General features: G+C 45.3%; 1 protein-coding gene across 1 annotated transcript; it reads right to left on the bottom strand.

The window, feature by feature from the left end:
* Window positions 1–22,129, bottom strand: CDC42EP3 (CDC42 effector protein 3). Its single transcript, XM_019742163.2, has 2 exons — window positions 21,862–22,129; window positions 1–2,035 (listed from the first exon to the last, which is right to left on the bottom strand). Exon 2 carries the CDS (start codon window positions 1,798–1,800, stop codon window positions 1,036–1,038), a length of 765 nt encoding a protein of 254 aa, XP_019597722.1. The 5' UTR covers window positions 1,801–2,035; window positions 21,862–22,129; the 3' UTR covers window positions 1–1,035.
* Window positions 22,130–23,391: the final 1,262 nt, after the last annotated feature.

Below are 23,391 nucleotides of genomic sequence, written 5' to 3' on the forward strand. Positions count from 1 at the left end.
TTCATTTTAACATTTACTCTTTATTGTGTTGTATGAAATACCTATGCAATGCAAGTATGTACTGTACTAAAATACCCATATTTCCAAAGAAGAATTACGTGGTGTAGCCCACAGTCTCTGCAGAAGCATCATGAGTAACATGTGCCTTTATACTTTACAATCCATTGTTGGCTGCTGTGAAAAGCATAACAGATGAAGAAAAAAGAAAATAAAGCTAAGTATGAATACACGTTTCCAAACATACACATACACGGCTTACAATGGAAACAAGTCAAATGACAACATTCGATGTAATATCTATAAAATGTAGACTCTGCAATAAAAAGCCAAAGGCACATAAAAATATATTTTAACTTTAAAAATAACTTAGTTACAGTAATACTTTGCTTGTGTCTTAACCAACATGTAGCTGACAGTCAAAATTTCGCAATATCGATATAATATATAGGGGTATATAAGAGCTACAAGAAAATCCCCCAAACCCATAAACTTGTTCAAATGTGAAAACAGAGAAAAGTTTTAACACTGAAGAATTTGCTATGGTGAGTCCAAACAATATAGAAAAGAGTCTAGAAAAAAGGCTTAGGTGTTAAATAAGTTTTGACTTCCTCTTGCTCAGAAAATGCTGGAATATTGCAAAGTTCCTCAATGTGACTTGTACAGCCCTTTGTAGCTAGTGCCCATCCTGGCCGAGCCAGATTCCTTACGTGTCTACAAACAAAAAATGTGAGCTGAACATCAGCCATGCCTGTTGAAATGGGTTCTGACCAACTCACTTCCTCTTTTTTCCAGGACAGGGTGTTTTTTTGTTTGTTTGTTTTTTTACACTGTCTTTGCACACAGGGCATAGCAGGTAAAAAAATATTTTGTAGGAACATTATTTTAGAAAACCCATTACACAGCTGTAAATATAGCCAGTGAAGCTCTTCTCTTCAACTGTGGTTCTTTCTTTTCTTTTCTTTTCTTTCTTTCTCTCTCTCTCTCTCTTTTTTTCACACCTTTTATCTCCAAAGGAAAATTGCTGGAGACATCCTGTTACTTGTTTTTATCCATGACATTCAGCACCTCATCCAGAAATGAGGGCCCAAGATCCAGCTGCAGGGAGAGGAGGGAGCCCGTGAGATCAGAGAGGGACTCCTCTGATTTAGTCTTTTCCTTGACAAGCTCGCATGGGACGGGATGGTCAAACATGTCCTCCGCCGGCCAGTCGGGGTACTGTTCGGAGAGGCTGGAGGAGTGGCTGCCCCTGCCCTGGCTGGACTGGGACGCTGACCCACTGGAGCCCCATGAGACGTCCCCCTTGTGGACCGTTCCGTTCTCCAACAGACTGTTTTTCTCTGGAGACTTTTCCTCCATGACGGGCTCACAGCTAAGCCGGGGCAGCTTTGCTGGCCCAAAGGACTCCTGTTTGGAACTAAATGTCACTGGTGACAATAAGGGCAACATGAGTGCTTGGGACCCTCCGATAGTTGGGAGGGAGATGGCGTTTTTGAGCACAGGCGAGGGAGTTTCTGTGAACACAGAGTCGGAGGTGCTATTGGCCCGGAAGAACTCGTTATGCCCAGGAAACTGGCCCAGGCGTGCTTTCTCCTGGTTTCCAGGTAAAAGCTCATAGTTCCCTTGAAGAAAGGAAATATCTCCAAAGACGTCGTGCTGGCCCTCTTTGCCGATGTGAATGGTGTGGCGAAAGTCTCCAAGGGGAGGGCTGATCATGTCGGGAGACAAAATGTCCCTCAGTTTAAATTTCTTTCCTTTCTTGTTATTGGCAGCTTTCAGGTAAATTGGGGTCTTGGCTGGCATTTTGGAATTTGAGAATGTCTCTTTTGAAAGAGGGGAAAAAAGGCCACTTTTTTTCACAGAGTTTGTATGTTTCTGACAATCCTTTTTGATAGGAACTGTCACACCATTTTTCTCAAGTAGCTTCAGAAGTGGGTCTGAAGTGAGATGGTCAGAGAGACCTTCCTGAAGTTGTAGCCAAGTGGGTTTTCTGGAGAGCCGGTTACAACATCTAATCCTTTCCACAACATGGACAAACCTGGAAAAGAAACCAAAGCAGGTTATAATTAGCTGAACCTTTAGGGCTTACTCAGGCCTCCCTTTTTCACAAGAGCCTAGAAGTAATGGCAAGACCAGTCCCATCTAAAGCCAAGCTTTATTTTGTTGTTTCCCTCCATTAAGTAGGGCAAAAACTTTAATCTTAACAAAGATTCACTAATCTTAGCCTTACTTTAGGGAAAAAAAGAAAGAGAGAAATGAAAAAACTCTAAATCTATAACATCACCACTTTTTAAACATGGCCATGGACACAATTTCCTGGACATGTCTAAGATTTTATTTCTTTTCCTCTATTTTGAGAATTGCAGTCCACACATGACCAGAGTGATTTCAGCTCCTGACACATACAACTGGATTTGTTGTAAAATATTTTTTCTGTCTTGCTTCAGCATTCACACTGGCAAGACTAATAATATTGTATTACTCAGTTTTATAGATAAATACAACTTATGCAATAAAATGAATAGTCTGATAAGGGAAGGGGCAGAAAATGTCATTTACTAAGTGAGAGTGACTATTATATGCTAGTGTTCAACAAAATCTTAGTGAAATGCATTCTTACAGATGGGAAAACTGAGATTCAGGAGGCAAAAAGATAGTAATAACAATTAAAAACAAAACAAAACAAAAAAACAAACAAACACCCTTTCTCAATAACATACAGCCAGTTAATGAAAAGAGCCAGAGCTGGAATCAAGTTATGGCAGAGAGAACTGGGCTGTACAGAATGTCAGGATTTGGAAGCATACTGAGATGGAAGAACAAATTTGCTTCAAGAAAAAAATGTGATTGAACACAATAGGTTGGGTCTTCACTTGAGAATACTTTTGAAACACTTACTCATAAACTTGTATCCTCCTCTCCCTGTGGGAGGCAGAATTCCTGGCAACCCTGCCTCCTGGTACTAAAGCTTCTGTAAGTGGAACCTGTGACTTACTTCTAACCAACAGACCATGGTAAAGGTCATGGTATGCAGCACCTTGATGAGGTTACATTTAAAAGATTCCATCTCAGCAGGCTGGAGGGGGACTCCCTTTACTGGTTTTGAACAGGGAAGCTGCCATGTTGAAAGAGCCTACTGAGATGAATTCTGCCAACAACCTGAGGGAAGCTGGAAGTGGATCTCTCCCCAGTCAAGCCTCTGATGAGACTGCAGCTCCAACACCCAGTTCACAGCCTGATATCATGGAGCTCAGCCCTGCTCGCACTCCTGACCCACAGAAACTGTGAGACATTAAATGGATATTATTGTAAGCCACTAAGTTGGTGGTAATTTGTTACCAGCACAGAAAACTAACAGCCTCCCTGCACAGGCTACATGACACAATTAGAAATGATGAGCTACAGGAAGATTTGGGGGCTCTCAGTTTACCGATGAGAAGCTCTTCATCTCTTGAAAATAACCCTCCAGTTCTTTAGCCACATCAGCGGACACGGAGTAGCTAAAACCTCTCCCACTGTGGGAATTCCTGCAATGGCTTTGCTGCGACCTCTCCCTGGCCACAGAGCAAATAAATAAATAAATGCTCCGAGGGGGGGGTTAGATGGCGGCTTGAAGAGAGCCACATTTGCTTTGCAGCAGCTGGAGGCTGGCTACATTTGCCCCATATTTCCTTCCTTTCAGCAAGAGTTTTAAATGCATTTCCCTGTGGCAGGTGGTGAGGACTGCTCCAGCACCCACGGGCAAGGTGACGACGGGCTCTGCTGGAGAAGCCACTTGCACCCAGACCTGTGAAGGCAGACAATGATGAGCTGGAGGGACCCAGCCCACTCTGGCTGTGGGCTTGGGCAGGAGGCCGAGGCAGCATGAGAGCGTTTGTACCCAGAGTGGGCCACCCTCAACGGTGACAAGCAGGACCCCACAATCACCGTCTCTCTCCATTTCTCTTTAGTTCCGACCAAGGCATTGGCTCCACCTCCTGGAAGTGCTGCTCTTGTGGCCACATGGCGAGGCCCCAGGGGTCTGCTTTCCCACTTCAGGTTAGAAATGCATGGAGACAGTGTTACTAAAAGAGACGCTTGCTACAAAGCAAGAAGATGGAAAACCCAGTCATAGGAAGACATTGTCTCGCATAGTTTTAACTCTCATTTGGGTTTTGTAGCAGTAACAAAAGTTTAAATCCTGGGTCTTCCTTCTTCAACATCAGAACTTCCTTCCCCTGTAAGTGCACAACAGGCGAGGGCCGCTGCCAACAGGGGTGGCTGGCGTTGCCCTCCTGCCCTTCTGGGCACAGCACAATGAGTGCCTGCAGGAGCAGCTGGGGCACTGCCTGCAGGAGATGGGGACAGCCCTGTGGGACAGCTGCCTACTGGAGTGGTGTCCTCACACACACAGCCAGGAGGGCAGCTTGCATGGAAAGATACAGTGTTTCTGCCACCACTCAAGGGCATGCAAGGGCTGCCTGTGGTCAGCTGGTGAAGCCAGGGTTATGCAAGGCCAGAAACCGAGGCAGGCCATTTCACATTAAAAAAATAAAAAAACCATGAAGTAATAGCCAGAGTGCAGTTCTCTGTCCCTCTGACTGGATCACTCATATTCACCTTTTCCTTGAATGACAGGCTGCTGGGGAGGAAAAGTGAGGAGAGGGACAGGAGACGCTTGCTGCACTTGGAAGGCTCAGCGAGGAACGAACACCCCATCCTCACTCCCTGTCGGGCCATAGCCATGGCCAGGGCCACAGCCTTGGGCTCTGCTGGCCCCTTGCCAGAGGCTCGTTCAGCCTGGTAGAAAGTGGGTTTTAGGTCAGTGGTGTGGACCCAAGGGTGGCAGGGAAGTGAAAAAATACAGGAAAAAAAAGTAAGAAAAGGGTTAGTGAATGTAGGCTCGATAAGCTGCTGGCAGTGAGGGAGCGGAAAGAACATACCTTAAAAGGCATTTTTCTTTCTTTCTACAAATATTTACATAGTATTTACTGCATGACAGGGACGTAGGCTTCTAGGACTTTGGAAACAATTTATCTTGAACTTCTACTATTGCCAGTGCTAAGAGCTCCTAAACACATTGCAAGTTTCTTTTTTTTTTTTTTAAGGAATTTGGGGCAAAAACGTCAGTTTTACAAGTTTAGGCGAGTTGATGTTTGTGACGGGATGATGGGATGTGGGAGAAATAACTGAGAGCTCTGACCCCATCCCTCTATCTTATCTGTTATCTTTTTTCCTCTAGCTCGGGGCCAACCATGCTGGATCCCAGCAGAGACAATCTAATACCGATGATTTCCTACACTGCTTCCTCCCCTCCTTTCCGAATATTCCAGGCTCCCTAGCTATTATCTAGTGGGCAGCCATGCTGTTTCCTTCCCAGGCTGCCTGCTCTTTCAACATCTTATCTGCCATCGCTAATGCAGAGACTGAATGGGCAGTTTCTCCACTGGTGACCAAGTGGCTGGTGGAGAGGGACGTGTGTGTCTCCTGGGAATCACCAACACTGAATATAACAGTAAATGTTTATTGAGAATGTCTCTACATACTAGGCACTATTCCAACCTTTGACATGTACTAGCTCATTCACAAGAACACATGAGGCTGCTACTATTAATATCCCCTTTTTACAGATGAGGCACTGAGGCACAGATGTTGAGTCACTTTGCCAAGGCTGCATGGCATCCAGGCACTAAACCAAGTGGTGGGGCTCCAGAGTTTGAGGTCTTGACACTTGATGAGCCTATTCCCTGGGAATTCAGTCAGTTCCCAAATTAGGAAGGGGATGCATTGTAAAGCCCGTTTAAGATACAAATGTGTGATAACACACTGGGTTGATAAGGGCTGGGGACGGGCCTTGCATACACTGACAGCATAGGTAATAAGCACCAGCAGGTCTAACGCAAGGCAGTTTTGCAATGTCTATCAAAACTGCAAAGCACATGCCTTTGGCCCTGAAATTCCACTTACAGAGATTTATCCAACTTACGTGTATAGGAAATCATATGTGGACAAGGTTGTCAATCCAGCCCAGTTTATAACAGCTTATAACAGTTGGAAATAACCTAATTGTCCCACTGATGGAGGACTGGTGATATAAGGTGAGTCCATACAAAAGAGTATCACACAGGCCTAAAACAAAGGATGAAGCAGCTCTTTATATGCAGATATAGAAAGAGCTTCAAAGAAAATAAAAGATAGGTGCAAAAGTGTGTATATACATTTGTATTGCCTTCTATGTCTATAAAACACCTCTGCAAGCAGATACAAGAAGTAATATTGACTGTCCACAAGGAGAGAAAGTGGATAGAAGCAGACAAGGGTGAAAGAGAAACTTGTCACTGTATCCTTTTATGATTTTGGATTCCCGAACGAATTATGAATTAGCTAGTTTAAAAAAAGATAAATAAATGGGTTGCTTAGGCTTCTTATAGAGCCAATTTTATCCATAGGTCCAGAAAAGCCTATTGAACCTGAGTTACTGACACAAGGACACTGGAGGAAAGGCCACAGCAGGGTGTACCCGTGGAGGGAAGCATAGGTATTTGGAGGTACTGGAGCTCAGGTATACAGCTAGCTCCTTGTTTGGGGTGGGGGTGGGGGCTAGTGACCCAGTGAGGCAACATTTTAGGGTGGGATGGTCCTAAATGCCACAACACGAAATCCTGTCCCTCCTCACCGTTTTCAGAAAAGGAGATTTGGGCTCCAGGAGTTCGCTGGTGGCTGACCAATCAGAGTGGAAAAGCCTGAATCAAGGGGACATCCAAAAGCTTTACTCTCTGCCCACAAGGAAGCAGGGAGTTCTTGTCATGGGCTGGCGGTGGGAGAAGAGGAAAGGAAGAGCTAAACTGGAAGGGCCGATAGGCCAGAAATGAATTCTTAGAGTAGAACTGGTCAGTGAGCCCCTGTGGGTGTTTTGCAAATTCCAAATGAAGAGAATTTCTAGCTTTTGTGTATCAGGCAGGACTCTACCTCCTCATTGAAGACCAGGCACTGCACCACCTGAGGGTTGCCCGCCCACACTTGGGCCTCTCCTGATTTCCAGCTTCCTTGTGTTGCCATCTTTCCCTCTACTCCCACTCTCTCAAATCCAAAAAAAAAAAAGGGAAGGAAGAAAGGAGGAAAAAAAATTTTCCTATCGTGTGTGTAGCCCTTTCTCAAAAACCCTCCCCTTGACCTTGAAATGTAAACTCCACTGTCGCTAATCCCTTTCTCTGAGTTCTTGGATCACTACTCGCTCCTCTTTCTCCCCCCTTAGATGACACTAGAGATAATATTCATCTGGGAAATTAGATTCTTCTATACACAGAGGTCCCAGTTCCTGGGCACTGAAGAGGACAGATTTGCCAACAAAAGGGTTCAGCTCCGCAGTCAGTTGTTTGTCACCCTTTGTCAAGGTCAGAAAGAATGTCCAGCACATGTACCGGCAGGGAGTCCAGCTGCAAATGCATAGGATCCCACTTACATGAATTGGTGAGAAATCCAAGGATTCTAAGACACACAAGGGCTGGAGAGGAAGTTAAAGCCATGGTTTGGATAAGAAAAAGTGCCCAGGGGCCATTCCTGCACTAGGCTAGACAATTCTAGTTTCTTATTTGTTACTGATTTAAGCATAAGTGACAGTGTTCATAAGAGAAATCACCACAGCAATACTAATTCAACATAGGAAAAATGCAAGTGGACCCTTGTTCCATTTCCTTGTCATTCACTGAAAAGACCAGAACAGGGCGGTGGCCAGGAGGTGGGGAAAAACAAGAGGTTATGACAAAGTGACACATCAAAAACTCAGTTCCTCAATTACTTAGAGTTGACTTTTTTGGCAACTCACAGGGCTCTAAAAATGAACAAAAAGGTTGAGATTTTTTAAAAATTCCATTTATTTTAAGAAAGGAATGTTTGGTTTGTCTACTAATAGTTTTTAGATTCTTAGTGGAGAGAGGATGAAAAATATCTTTCATACTGCAAAATAGGTTGTAATGCTAATTTGAAACACACACGTATAAAAACAGGGGCAGGTGGAGGGAGGGGTTGTAACTGTTTGAGGGACCCGCGGCCCTTTGCCTTTCTTCTGCTTTCAGGAAGTGAGCCTGCACGGGACTTCCCCTTGCTTGCTAAGCTGGCACATCCTTCCATAGCCTAGCAAGGATATCCTAGCTCTGAGCAGCTTTCACTTTGCCTCGGCGGTCTATCAGTGTGCCCATCTTCCTACCACCCGACACAGCACCACTGCACTATGGGGGCCCCAAGCAAAAATACTCAATTATCCCTCCTGTATAAACCAAGAGTCCCTGGGAAGGACGATGACTCAGCCAGGAGCCCTCCACCACCTCCAAACTCCCAACCCTCTCTGCTGCCAACAAGAAGACAATTCCACTGTGATAAGCCCAGAGAATGGCATTTGACCCTGGCCCCCCCACTTTAGAGGGGATAAAGGCTACCTGTAACATGTTCCTACATGTTCTGAGTAGTCCAAGGCGGGGCGGGGGGGAAGGGTGGGGGTACTAGGAACTCAGTCACACGTGAGAAGCTGAAGAAGTTGAGCAGCTTAAAGAAAACCCATATACTGAGGAAATACAAAGCTTTGGGATCTGAAGGGTTAGTTTAACTGTAATGGAAAAGGTGTTAACTGGCTCTGAGAAGGCTTAGGGTTACTAGGCAGAAGCTGCAGGGAAACAGATTTGGGCTTCTCCAAGGGAGAACCCAGGTTTCTGGAAAGGTGGGGAGGTGACGCTGAGCAAGGCATGGGATGAGGATTGCACGGGGGTCAGCAGATGGTGCACTGAGGGTGAAGTTCACGGCCCTGTTCATTCTGAGTCTCCTGTAAGGGAACACTATCACTGCTTACTTCCTTATGGCCCATGTCACATTCACCTATGAAAATGCTCAGGCTTTCCCTAGAAGCCTTTCCATTTGAAGATGGCTGTGTTTTTACTAATACAGTATAGGGATGATAAACCAACTTTTGGTACCAGAAACACTAAAACATTACTACAAAAATGAGGGTACTCCTGCCAACCCTTTTGCAAACCTCTGTGGGAGGGCTTCTCCGAGTCAGACAAATACGTATTAAATTCAAGGGTGAAAAATCATAGTATTAGAAATTTAACATTGAACTTAAATAAAAAGCTAAGACAGAAATTAATACAACCAGAGAAAACCCAGTAAACAGCATCCTGAAGATGCATTTCATATTTTCAGCCTGTTTTACTCCACCCATGCATGAGAAACTAAGATGACTTTTCAGGTTTTAGATTCTTATCCTTTCCCCATGTCATCTACACTGAGGACAGAACTATATGCTGCAAGACGAAAACTCTATTAGCTCAGGTCCCAGCTGCCCAGTTGTCATGCAAATGAACTTGTTGCCTGAGTAGACTATATTTTATAGACCCACTCAGAAAGTCTATGATACATTTCACCTTCAATTATTTATAAATGGATTTCTTTGTTTATTATTCCGCTACAGCTTGTATTTTTCTTTTACAACCCCGATTATATAGAAACCCACAAATACCATACAGGAGACTCAGTGCTAATTTGCGTACACTCTTCACATTTATAGGCTCTGACTGTACTATTTGGAAGATTTTTTTAGAAGCATAACTGGAAGACAGAACATCCACCTCACAAAGTACCAAGTCTGCATTTTTGAAGAGAGGCCATTACGCTCTTTCTCCCTATTAAAATGAGCTATTAGGGAGGACTCAGTATGGACATTGATCCCTGGCAGTTATTATTAGAATATAACAAGGCAGGAGGATGGGTTCTCTCAAAATGCCTGGCTCATTTATCATGACTAGTTTTACATGGGATTCAGCCTTAGGGATAGTCAGAATGACCAAGGTAGGCACTCTAGTCTGGATACGAATCAAATAAGGCCATTTCCGTGAACTGCTCCCATGCTCCCATAACTAATGGGTCCACTTGATTTGTGAAGCTATAAGGACAATATCAATTGTCCTTGGAAGAGAACCTAGTTTTCAGCAATATTCAGCTACGATATTCCTTCTAAACTCTGCTTAAAAGAAAGTAACTTGAGATGTTGCTTAGTTGCTCTCAAAAAAACCCTAATATTTAAGTCAGCAATTATTTTACGGAAACCCCAGAATCAGTAATAATAATATCAAATGATCCAAAATACCAAGTTTGACAGGTGTCCAGAAATGCAGGCTATGGTCACTTGGCCCATCCTGCCACAGAGAGCCAAGTTTCTCGTCCTCTGCCTTTATAGCACACACTTGAATACACTATTTCCCTAGTGGGGTGAAGGAGCAGATAAGGGATTTCCATGCTATTCTCCCATCCTGCGAGGGCCCTTGACAGTCATCCATGCTCACTGGATGAGCTGAAACATGGTTCTCAGCAGTGGGTTTATTTGGAACCTGGCGCTGGCCATTCCGTTCTCAACCTACTTCCATGGCAGCTTCCCCTGTGTTATTTGTACATGAATATCTGTACATAAATATTTGTCCACTGAATGAATGAATGTCCCCCTCAGACGAGGCCGAGAGCTCTTCTATGAACGTGAACTGTGTCTTACCCATCTTTCTGCCTCCCATAACACATGGTACACAGTGAACTTCACCAAGTTAAGAAGTGTTTACATCCATAACCCCTGTGAGACCTTCCGTCATGAGAGATGAGTTGATAGGCTCCCAGGCACCAAACCCCTGTCCAAGTCTACAGGGGCTCCTCTAGAAAGCAGCAAATTTAAAATGCCTGGTTCTCTAAGGAATTTGCACTTGTGAATGGTAATGGTTAACATTTGAGTACTTGCTGTGGGCCAGGCAGTAAGTATTAAAACACACCTCTTAGGAACCAGTCTTAGATTAAGTCTTAGGTCAATCAGTCCAAGAGTGGGGAAGCTAGGATTTCAGCCATGGCTGGACTCCAGGCCGTGCTCTTAACTGCTCCGGACTGGATAACGTGAGGACTGCCATGGAAGTCGGCTGAGAATGGAATGGCCATCCCATATTATCTGTCTAGAAGTCTGACAGCACCAAGGAGAAATAATACACTGTGATCTCAACGTTAATGAGAGGCAGAGGTGATAACTTGACCTTGTCTGGAACCAAGAATGAGTAAAATGGTCCCAGACACCAGCTCCTCCAATTTTAATTCACTAGGACTTTACAATATTTTTGCTCTTGTCAAAAAGAATCTCAAAAGGAATTTGACTTTATGTAAAAGAAAAGCCAAAAGATTAAAATTCTGAGGTAATAAAAGCCTCCTGAGTCTCAAGGAGAAAAACAAACATCCTGTTCTTAGAAAATAGTGTTATGTGCTGTTAATTCTTTTCCCAGAGGAAGCACGTGCACTGGGGCTGTGTACAACCACATGGCTTTCAGAGGACAATAGCTCCCTTTCCTCACTATTACACTTCACTTCCCTCTTACCTTTCTGAAACGCAGAACGCTGAGTTCCTTACATGGACTGTCTGCCCACCTTCTTACCATTCATTAACCACTATTCATAACATCCTCCAAGAACTGCTTCAGTCACTTCCTTCCTGGAGGAATTCTCTTAACTCACTTCACGAAATCTAGGCTCAGTACTGCCTTGCTTGCAGGTTTTCTTAGGGCTCCTGCAGAGCTTGTATTTCTATTATTTCTCTGTTCTCTGGTTTTGTGATCATATGTCCGATATCTCCCGGTAGGTGGTGAGCTCAATAAGAACAAGGTAGGCAAAGGGGCTACATGTAAGAACTGTTGGTAAAAATCACTTACAGAACCTCTTGGGCTGTGGACACAGAGGCCCTCAAATTTTATTGAATGAACCCTTTTAGTTTTCCCTCTGCCCATCCCTTTGGGCAAGGGTCTGCAAATTACAGTAGGTGGGCCCTAGCATATGACTCCTGTACTCTCTTCTCTTGGTAAATGGCAGAAGTTACCCAAATCCAAAACCTAATAGTCATCCCCAACTCCTCCCCCTGCCTCATTCTCTACATCAAGTGCCATCATTATGTCTCCTCTTGTGCACGTGACTGCTTCAGCCTCACTTCCAGCCCTCGTGCTCTCTCTCCTGCACAAGGCTATTTTCCCCTTTACCTATTTATGGGCCTCCAACCTCATCTCCTTCCACTTTATCTTCCACTCTGTATCAAAGTGAGCCATCTAGATTGCTCTAGTAACCTTGTCACTTTTCAGTGGCAGGCCCACCCTTACAACCTGGAGATCAGATAGCGTATGAGACCCACTTTAGCAATCTGGGTCCCAGCCCAACCACCCCTGCAGCTATTATCTCCCGCCAGTACCCCCAAGGCCTCTTAAAGTGAGCTCGTCCAGTTCCTTGTTTCATCTCAAACCTACCAACTATCACATCATACTGCAATCAGTGCTTGTCTCCCCCACTAGACTGACTTCTTCAGGGGAGAGACAACTACATTTAATTCATAGTTGGTACTGAATAAATGTCTGTTGAATGAATGAACAAGTAAGGTTTGAACGGGACTGTCTTCACTTTCTTCTGCTTCAACCCTGCCTGCTCTGCTGGAAATGCAAGATGGAGTCTTTCTACGACTCCTACAGGAAAAAAAATCAAGTAATTTAACAAGGAATTGTTGCCTCTCTGTGGCAAAGGCTTTCACTCATTTTTCCATCTGTAAGACATTTTAACCTTTCTCTATCCATGCATGGTAAGAATTTAACAGCCTATCAATGCAAGCCACAGTAATTCTACAGGCTCTTGCAGATCTTTTGTATTAAGTCAAAGAATATTTGTTGACGTGCTGTTTGAAAGGGAAATGACTTCTATCCATGACTGCAATGTGCAAATAGAGTCTTAGAGAGACAGCCAAGACTCAAGAAAAATTTGACAATACATTCCCCTGAATGCAGACTCACTAGTTATATGTAAGTCACTCTTAAAGAATGAGGTCCCTGAGAAACAATGAGCTAGCCCTCCAGACCTTTCCTTTCAAAAGGAAATGAGTTAAGGGGGAATTTGGATTATTTGGCCCAAGATGTACAAGGGAAATTCAAGAAACCATAATGGACATTCTATGGAAAAGGATTGTTTTGAATATCAATGAGTGACTAACACAGATCAGGTACTTAAAAAAATACACTTATCAAATGAATGAATGCACAGCAAACAAAACAGCCGATAGAGCTCTCACTGCTCTTCTAGGCCTCAGGGAGGAAAGAACTGGGCCAAACTTTGACCAGCCCTGTAGGATCCTTGAAGAACTAGACGCATAGGGATGCCAGTTACCTCATGTGTAAATGGATGTAATTACCCCAAACCTGCCTATCTCACAGGTGATCATAAGCTGAAGGTGAAAATCTTCATACCAATAAACACTATTCAAACACAAAGCATTATCTTCATTCCAAATGAAAAACCAGAACACCTACTGAAATACAATATTGAAGGGGAACCATTCTAGCTGCCAAAATAACCACTTACATTTCCTCCTTAAATGCTGTCTTAGCAGTCAATCAATAAAATGCTTGTAGATGGGGCTAGAATGGTTTGTGTCTGCCCTGTGAACAATCTCCACAACTGGAAGGGATTCCTATCTCCAGCGTAATCAGAGGATAACTCCTTCTGTCAACAGAAGGCGGGGCTAAGCTTTCCTATACACGTGCATGCATCCTTTATCTCCAGGTGCAATTCTTCCAGCCTGGAGAACAAATGGCACTTCTGGAGTTGGGAAAGTTACAATCCACTGTTACTGGTCAGATAAAGAAAATTTTAAGGGTGTATAGTTATTTTCTTTAAATATTTGGTAAACTGTCAGGTGCAAGGGATTATGTATTGTCCCAAGGAAAAACTAGGTGCATGAGTGATTAAGGTTCATGAGAAGGCCAGGTGGGGCTACATATGGAAAGAAGTCTAAAACAACTCTAGTTAATCAGCTTGAAGAATGGGAGAGGCCCCTCACAGGAAGCTTTCCCAGTGAGTCTGAGATTGCTGTGGGGATTCCATCGGGAAGGGAGTGGGGAGAGAAAGCAAGCAAGCATTCCTGCACTGGGAGAGGAGTCAGGGTAATAAATATCCCCTATTCCATGTTCCTAATTTAAAGTAGCATCCCCTGGTATGTGCCTGTAAGCTACATGGACACACAGAGAGAGATGGTAGAATCACAGACTGGTGCCTCAGATTTATTTTACTCAATATTACAAAGTATTTGAGGTTATTCAAAGTGGTTATTCACACTGTGTTCCCTGGAACCCACAGAGCTCAAGGAGGGCACCTTTGGGACACTGGTGAAGGAAAGCGAGACTGAGAAAAGTAGTGCCACCTCCCTACCCACCCCCTCCTTTTCTTTAACTACAGAAATCCTGCTATCATCTGTGAATGGACTGGACTTTTGTTAAGTTTTCTTTCTTTTCTTTGGCTAAAAAAAGAAGAAAAAGTTTGAAAGAGAACTGGGCTAAGAAGGAGGATTCATGCTTTCTCTCTCACTCAAACTCTGAGGGCCTCAGTTTTATCATGTCAGAATGAGAGAGTGGGACTGAGGTAAGGACCTGTCCATCGTAAAATGTTAGCATTCTGTGATTCTACACATTTGCAGAAACATCTAGCTTCTAAGGAATTTTAAGAAAAAAAAATAATACTTTTTAATGAAGTTAAGACTATCTTTAGTGTCAAAATCCTTTTTGCCAGTTTTTTCATTAATGTTTTCTCATCCTTCCTGCTATTAAAGGCACTGAGCAGTGCCAGTGACTCTGTGGGAGCCCCACTTTCCTCATCTATAGAGAGAATAATGGTTAGTGTCTTCTTACAATACACATAACAATACACATAAAAACAATACCCATAAAGTTCTGTTGGGCGATGAGCTTATTACCATCAATGGAAAGGGCAATTATTATTATTAATTACTCTAAAAAACTAGATCTGCATAAGGAACAACACAGGCGGGAAGCTCACTGTGGGTATTTCTTCCAACCTTATTGCTTTTAGACCTTGGGATCTGGCCACCCAAACTAATAATTATAAATATGGTGCGAGAAACCCCCAAATGTTCCGGTTCGAAGCATCATTTCCCATTTGGAGAAAAAAATGGAATTGGAACGAAGTCACTGTTTTACTCCACATGCCACCCATGAGATATGTTGGCAGTGGCACTCCACCAAGCTGGCAAGTGAAATACCACCTGGCCCCTCAAGTGAATCCACAGCTTAAGGGCCTCTTCACAAGGAAGACAAAACAGAATCTACCCGTGAGCAAACACTTCCACTAAACTTACATAAGGCCAAAAATCAACATTATTTTGGAAGACATCTCACTCAAGTCATCCGAGAGCAAGACACAGTTTCCAGTTTGATGCTCACCAGGGAACATGTGGCTTCAGCTGATTCACTCAGTGAGAAGCGCTGGAGAGCCTCCTGAGTGTCTTCATCTGGCCCCTCGTTGACTAACTCACATTAGCAACAAACATTTACTGAGGGCCTACGAAGTGCCAGACACTATTCCAGGAATTGAGGCTCCAGCTCTGATGCGCTCACAGAGCTTCCAGTCCAGTGTGGAGAGACTTATGATCAAGACGTACACCAAACAAACGGCTCATACAGTCATGGCTGAGGAGGTCTAGGCGAGCACTGGGAAACACGACCCATGTTCTCTTCAGTCCCTGGGCTGCCCCGCCTGTGCTCTCAGTGCACGCATGGCACCGAGTCACCACCAGGGCACGAGAAAGCGGCAGTGGAAGCTGCAACTGCCCAGCCGAGAAGGCTTTGAGGAAGTTCCGGTGGTGGCTTGCCTGTCAGAGTGCCTTTGATGATCATTATCACCAGAATCAAACCAGCAAAGGCACCGCCCTTTGAATGTGAATGTTTTGTAGCCTCCGAATGAATCATTTTACTCTGACAAGACTTAAATCATCTAGGTAAGAGAAACCGATTTCTGGCTCCCTGGCACTAAGAGAAGATGGTGCCATAGGCAGAATCAGATAATACGGCTAGGACTAGATTGTCCATGTTTGCATTAAGCCCAACTATAAAAAGATGAATGCCAAGATTAACTAGTTTAGTGGCTACTCTCAAGGAGCCAGTAATCTAACTAGGCAGCTACAAGAGAAGGTACAAGACACTAGAGAAACGCCTCGAACACAAGGAAAAAGAGTAGTGGAATTACAGCAGTTTACAGCCAGTAGAGAGCTTGGGGAACATCTATGCCCTTTCTCTGCATCCTCATCCATTCCTCTTCCCCCACTTCTGATGAGGGGACAGAACCTACGAAGAGAAGGACAGGGATCTGCCTGGTGACATCGCTGGCGGGTTAAGCGCCTAGAGCCCCACCTCCTGCTGTGTTAAGATCAATGTTATATGTCTGAACTGACCCTTGGCAGGAAATGTTTTTAAAAATAAATAAATAAGGCGGGAAAGAAAGCAAATACATTCCAAAATGGCAAAGCCACATTTCATCAAAAATGCCTTTGCTCGCTGAAAAAAAAAAAAAAGTGTGTAGCCTAAATGATTATAATGGATTTTAACAGAACAGGTCTTTTTCAACTAAACATACAGTGATCTATCATTGGCATGATGTGTCTACAAATATGACCTTCAAGTTGTCAGCAGAACATGACAAATTCCCAAACGTGTAAGCTGTCTAAATAAAGGCCTGACTTTGAAGTCCCCCGTGTTCCACGCTGGCTCAGGCTGCTCTGCCAGAGATCCGCGCTGGTCTGTTTTACCAGCCCGGGGTTTTACATTATTAGCAGTAAGACTGCTATGCTAATAGGTGCCACTGGTCCTAGCTCACTGGATTCTAGAGCTAAAGACTATACGAAATTATCTAGGGTCAAATGCCTCATCTGGAGAAAAAAACCCTGAGGCCAGTTACAACTTTGGTCAGAGCTAAGGCCAGTTTCTCTATGACTGTCTCCATTTAATTCTGCATTGATTTTATCAAATAGCGGAACGACATGGTGTTTGCCGGCATCTTCTGGGGTGGTCGGTCTTGTGGCTCCATTCCTGCACACCTAGGGTTCTCTGAAATGCCCTTGGGTTCCTTCCGCTCTGTAGGGCAGACTGCAGAGTGTGGCTTCGGCCTCTGGCACAGTGTTTCTTGGAGTGTTTCCTGCCAGACTGCTCTGTGGGCAAAATGACTTGGGAGACCGGACACTATCTCCATGTGGAGATTCACTGTACACAGTGACATATTAAACGCTCTGAAAAGTCCTGCAGCAAGGGACCTTGTGCAAACTGCTTTCCCAAAGAATCCTGTTCTGACGTATCAAGGCACACATTAGGTGGTTGTTGCTGTATTAGCTAACTGCAAGTGTGTTATCTAAGAACAAAGGCTAGACGGCTAATGATGACTTTCTCAACCATGCAAATAAACTCAAATCACTGAAAATCTAGGTGTTTCTAAATTTTAAATTTGCAATTTCAGGATTCTGAAATTGCAATTAATTCATGACTTGGGCAAGCAATAAGGATCTAGCAAATATTGATTTGGAACTCGTCGGCTTTCCAATTCATTAGTTTGCTTGGCTACTCATAAATAGTAAATTTTTAATATCAACATTATGGCTCATATTATAAAACTGGATGGTTTAATTTTTAAAACTGTTTTTCCACCGGTGGTACCATCCATCATTATGAGACTCTGGTTCAACTTGGCATTGAAGAAGTATATCAAGGCCAAGAAGTATATCAAGGCCATTTTTTTTTTAAAGGAAAGAAACATACCTGATTACTGCTATAGAACTATTTGGCTACATATTCTGGTTTGTGGGGTGTCATTTTCTTTTGTAGCGTTTAAAGGGTAGAGGCAGAAGGAAGGGAGGGGGACAGCTCTAAGGCTATTGCCCTTGATTTTTAGGCAACCTGGGTTATTTCACGCCATCCTTTCCAGAACCTCTACTTCGGTTTGATCGGTCTCTGAGCAGCTTCCCACAGCTAATCACAAACCCACAGTATCAAAGGCCGTGAGGCCAGGCAGGTCCCCCGAGGGTTATCCTGGGCATCCCACTAGGTTTCAAAGGCCTCCTAACTCTATCTCTCATACCAGAAGCTTATCTAGCAGTGCCTGGGGCATATGCAGAACTGTAATGAGGCCCGACTTCCGCCAAGGGCTGAGCCTTCTGCCCAGCTTACTTGTGGCCCCTGCCTCTTGCTTTAGCTCTCTTGCTTTAGCTCTCTTGGAGCAACATCATTACGAAACATGTTAAATGTCACCGGTGCCAGGGACTGAAGGGCCATGCACTGTGGATGTGGTCACAGGGGCTCAAGGAGATTACCATCCAGACCCTGCCACCCCTGACTTTCTAGAACTTCGAAGCAAGGACACGGTTTACACTAAGCTCCACTGCATGCCTAGCTCCTGAAATTCCTTGCTCTTGGCCGTGGCAGGGCTTTCTTGTGTGTTCCAGAATCCTACATTTTCACCTAGTAAGTCTCTTCATTTTTAGTACAAATTAAACTACTTGTGTTTAATGCTAGCGGTTTGATGCTAGATCCTCTGCAGGAGAGGACTGTTGCCCCACTCTTGGAATTGAACCATCTTCAATAACACAAATTATTCACATGGTATTTCCTAAGGCTGGCAATTACTGTTATCCTCCTTTGGGCTGTGACACAGAGCACTGTGAAATAAGTTCTCTGCCAGAGGCCCAAAACCCTAACAAGAGTCAGACTTAATAGCTTCCCTGACCTTCTTCCATGATGGTGGGGTGTGGTACTTAGTATAAGCTCAAAGAGACCAGAATTCAAACCTGATTCTGCTACTTACTTAGCTGTGTGACCTTGGCTAAGTTCCTCAACCTTTCTGAGTCTGTATTCTCATCTGGAAAATAAAAACAGTACTATCTACCTCAGAGTAGTTATGAATATTAAATGAAAGCACCAGTATTAAGCACCTAGGAAAACAACAAAAGCAGCATCAATAAAAGCATCAATCTTTCATTGTGCCTACTCTGGGCCCAGTACTGTTCTGAGTGCATTATATTTTAACTCATTTAATCCTCAGAGTAATAGTATTATCCCCATTTTATAATTGCTAAGTAACTTGCCCAAAGTCACACAAAGTAGTAAGTACCAGAGCTAGGATATGAGTCCGGACAGCCTGGCTCAGACAGATTTCTTAACCTCAGGGCGTTTCCCTATCTTCTTACCCCAAAGAGCTGCTGACTTTCATGCAGATTAGCCACTCAAACGGGCACATATGGGGTTGTTAAAATGCATATGTATGTTTAGGTATGTTCCTTCCAGTGTACTTTGGGGCAAGCTACATAATAGGTCTGTCCTCAATTCCCACAGCTGTAAAATGCAGATATTAACAGTTCCTCCTTCACAGAAGCATTGTAAATAAATGAGTAAATCAAGAAAAAGGGTTGACAAGAGTGCTTGGTGCTTAGGGCAGGCTCCATATACGAGGGACCTTTAACATCCAAAGTAATGAATAGTGTGATATACTAGAAGAATTCTTGGGTATCAGTGCTTAGTAAATGAGATTTTGTGGCTAGCTGAATCCAGTAGTTTCGAATGACACTACTTGTTCTCTGACAAACATACTACATTTAAAATAGATTTAAATTCTGATTCAACCAATGAGTAAACAGGTCCACAGGATTCTGGCAAGAAAGAAATCAGGCCAGGCCTAAATGAAATCAGGCTGAAAGCAAGAATTTTAATAATTAAAAAAATCAGAGCAGTCTTCCTGGAGGTTTTTCAGGCTATGAATTGTATTCCACCCACTGGGTAAATGTTATGGCTACTGGGCAAGGAGCTTGTGAAAAATTTATGGCCTGGTAAAAATCTTTGGGTGATATAGGTTAAAACAACTTGATTCCCAATGCTGTTGAATACCACGGATTTTAGAAGTGAAAAACAGTATCTTTTGTGAGCATGTTGGATATAAAACACCACATTAAAGGAAAAGATGGAGAGCAGATAGGACAAACTAGCTCAAGTGAGCATTTCTGCAATAATTTTTATGACTTTGTATTTATTCATCTTACACCACATTTAAATTTACAATAAAAAGCACACACACAAAAATGTGCAACACTTGCTACTCTAGCTGTCTTTACATGTTTCATTGGGATACAAAACAGAAATTCACTGCTCAGATTTTGAGGGAAGGGGGAGCTCATCTTATTTCATGCCTGTAGCTGCTGCCACAGCCGCAGCACCATGTTCCAATCATGGAATTCATAATGTAAATCTCTTGCAGATGATACCACTGGAAAGCTGACACTGCCATGGATCCAGAAACCCTCCCAAAGTTCTCCTCCAAAGTTCTTATCTGTGAGCCCAGAGGCTGGTACTGAGTGTTTCATTCAATGAGTGAGGCCTATTGGGAAACTAACATTCTTTGGGAGACTTAATAAAGAACTTTCAACCCTTCCTTGACTATATAAATAGACTTTACCATTGATTTCAATGCCAAACATTTCACAACTACCCCGACTTATCTCTGAGTGTTTAAATCTATTCTGGAAAGGGTTTGTGTCCCACATATACCTGCGTAGCTTACTCTTAATGCTATTATAATAGAGCTCATACAAATTACTGGTGGTATCAAAAAAAGACCTCTGGAACTGTCCAGGAAAGAAGTTTTCTGGTTGTTAGATGAAAGATCTTTCCAAAGTTAGAACATTATAGGAGTCTTTTAAATTGCCTTAGGGACACCTGGGGTGGGGGGGCATCATCAGAGCGTCAGGGTAAACCTCTTGTCTCTCTGCAATGATGTTAAGGAAGCCTCCAAAACTGGCTTGGCTATTCAAATCCGGACATCTGCAGCTCACCTAATTTTTGTTCTTTTTTAAAGGCAACACCCTCAAGAAACTCTTGGATGTTGTGAGGCCTAAGAGCTGGGGGTGGGGAGGAAATCTTTGTCTCCTCAACATATTCCTCAGTTCCCTCCCCCTATCCAGCACCGCCCTCCCTAGAACCCCCTACACCGTCAGCACAAATCAGCAGCTACTCCCCCAAATACACTAGGGCTGGAAAGATTCCTATTGCAATACCCTCCTGACATTCCTATTCCTGCCCTCATTTTAATTCACTTTTTCTTTTTCTTTTTTTAAACAAAATGTAATTACTTGACTGTCAGCCTGGGCTGCACTCTGGGGCTTTTACTCCTTTCAACACAGCTGCGCTCCCGGCTTTGATGCTGCTGTCCACGCAGCTTGTCCCAGCCACAGCCTGGCTTACGGTAATGTAACATTCAAGTGCATATTTATTTTTAAACTGACCTCTCCTAGACTGTACGGTATAAAGGAGGTCCTGCCAAAAAATATGCTACTTTCTATTTATAAGATGAAACACATGCCTCCCAAAGTCGAGAGGGGGATGGAGCATAATAATTCATAACGAAAAAAATGACTGGCCAGATCCATTCGTCCTCACAAGTCTGATACTTGTCTGCGTCAAGACACTTAGTTTCAAGAAGAAAAAAGAAATCATGAAAACGTTTCAGCTGTTCAGAAACCACTGTCAAAAAAAAAAAAAAAAAAATCAACTGCCCGATCTGCAGGTTGGATCTCTGGCCACAATGCCCCTCCACCCGCCCATCAAAGTAAGGAAAGGGCACTCGGAGGGTACTACCACCATCCATCTGCACGGTGCACCCATGTGCAGCCCTGTGGCAATTCACGAAGGGAGGGGAGCGGTAGCCATGTGCCGCTTGTTCTCAGATGGAAAAATGCAATAAGCGCCCAGAATGGCTGTCAGTAGCTCGGAGGGTGCAGCCCCACCCTGAATAGTGGTGGGCACAAATGGTGGATGTCTGAGTCCAGTTCGTGGTGTCCTGACCGCTCCTTGTGTTTTTTATGTTCCCTTTGGACACCATCTGGAAGGTGATACCCTCGGTATCCTCGCTCCCTATGCGTTTCCAAGCCTAGCACCCCGCGCACGCCGGAAGCAGCCACGACCACCGGTCCAACGGTCTCAGACAAGCAGAGGAAGGAGCCGTGGGTAGGCAGCAACTCACCAGCACCCCGAGGATCGCAGTCGTTGCCCCGGGACCCGACGCCCCGCACCTACGCCTCCGAGGGCGCGCGCAGTCCCTGCGGGCTACGCTCAGATCCAGCCGGGTGGGCCAGCGCAGCGCCTCCTCACAGCATTATCCGCTCCCAGCCAGCGTGAAGGCGCCCGAGGCCTCGGGTCTCCAGGCTCGCCCGCCGTTGGTGCCCCGCAGCTGCGCTGCCTCTCGCTGAAGCCGCGGAACAGAAGGAAGGAAGGAAGGTGCGAGCAGGACTGAGCGCGCGGCGGCCGGACTCCAGAACTGAACCTGCGAAGGGCGGGGCGGCGCGGGGCGGGGCCGCGGCGCGGGGGGCGGGCCGGGGCGGGCCGGAGGGCGCGGGCGGCGGAGCAGACCCACCCCGCCTCGGTACCTGCGCCGCGCCCAGGGGTGGGCGGACGGGCCGATGTCACCCGCAGCAGGGCCTGAGGGCCCACGGAGGACAATAAGCCCCCATTGTTAACGCCCCAGTGCCACCCTTAGGGATGTGGCTTCCCTCGAGAAGCTGTGTTCATCTCCCTCAGCACAAAGAAAGATCACGAGACGCTCAGTTCAGAGGGACCTCGGGGTGCTAGCTCCTGGGTGCCGGAGGACAAAGGGACTCCGCCCGTATCCCGGACACCTACGCTAAACCTCGTGCTCCCACCTCTCCTGGTCCCAACAAGCCGACCTAGTCCAGCGAGGCTCTGGCGCGGCGAGTGACTCGCCACGAGAAGCAGGGCCACCTGACCGCGCCTCCCCAGACTTGCCGCGGGTCCAGGGGCCACTATGATCCCGGGCTGGGGGGAGGGTCGTGTACTGTCAGTTTCCAGCTCGCTCCCCTTGGAGCTGTCGCCAAAACCCGGAGAGCGGACTTTGCACACTGAGGATGCCGGGGGCCGCCGGCTGAGCGAGTGGGCACGCGAGCTGCCAACGCTGCAGGTTTTTCCAGCCCACGAGGAGGTGTTTCCTCTCCCGCGAGTCCCTAAAAGAGACTTGTCTAAAGCTGAAGCAAGTCCGGGTGGCGGCTGCCCCCAGACGCGCAAAGAAGGCGCAAGTGGCGCAGCTGCCGGCCGCGAGCGTAAAATTCCATTCTTGGCGACACCTGCGCCTGCCGGTCATTCCGGCTACCGCCGCTGCACGCCCCGCCCCTCCGCCTCGAGGCCGAGCGCCGACCTTGTTAATTAATTTTCTTAATCGGTCTCAGTCTCCCACTCCTCCAGTCGTCGGCCTGGGGGATGAGTAGGCGACAGGAAAGGGCGGCGTTTTCCGGCTATAAAGTCCCAGCTCGAACCGTCGGCCTGGGGAGGGGGCTGGAACCCAGGGAAGTCGGGCGCTTGGGGCCTGGCCCCAGCCCGGGGACTCTGGTTTGATGGAAATCCAGGCACAAAGCAGAGACCCTCCAGGGGACTTTGACTTTCCAGAGCGGTGTCAGCTTCGGGTCATCCCCGCAACGCCCTTGGATCTGTCTGAAACCTTAGAGGATGCATGTTAAGCCGATGTTGTAAACCACGGCTGATG

The sequence above is a fragment of the Rhinolophus sinicus genome, linkage group LG05 (genome assembly GCF_036562045.2).
Source record: "Rhinolophus sinicus isolate RSC01 linkage group LG05, ASM3656204v1, whole genome shotgun sequence".
Taxonomy (NCBI): Eukaryota; Metazoa; Chordata; class Mammalia; order Chiroptera; family Rhinolophidae; genus Rhinolophus; species Rhinolophus sinicus.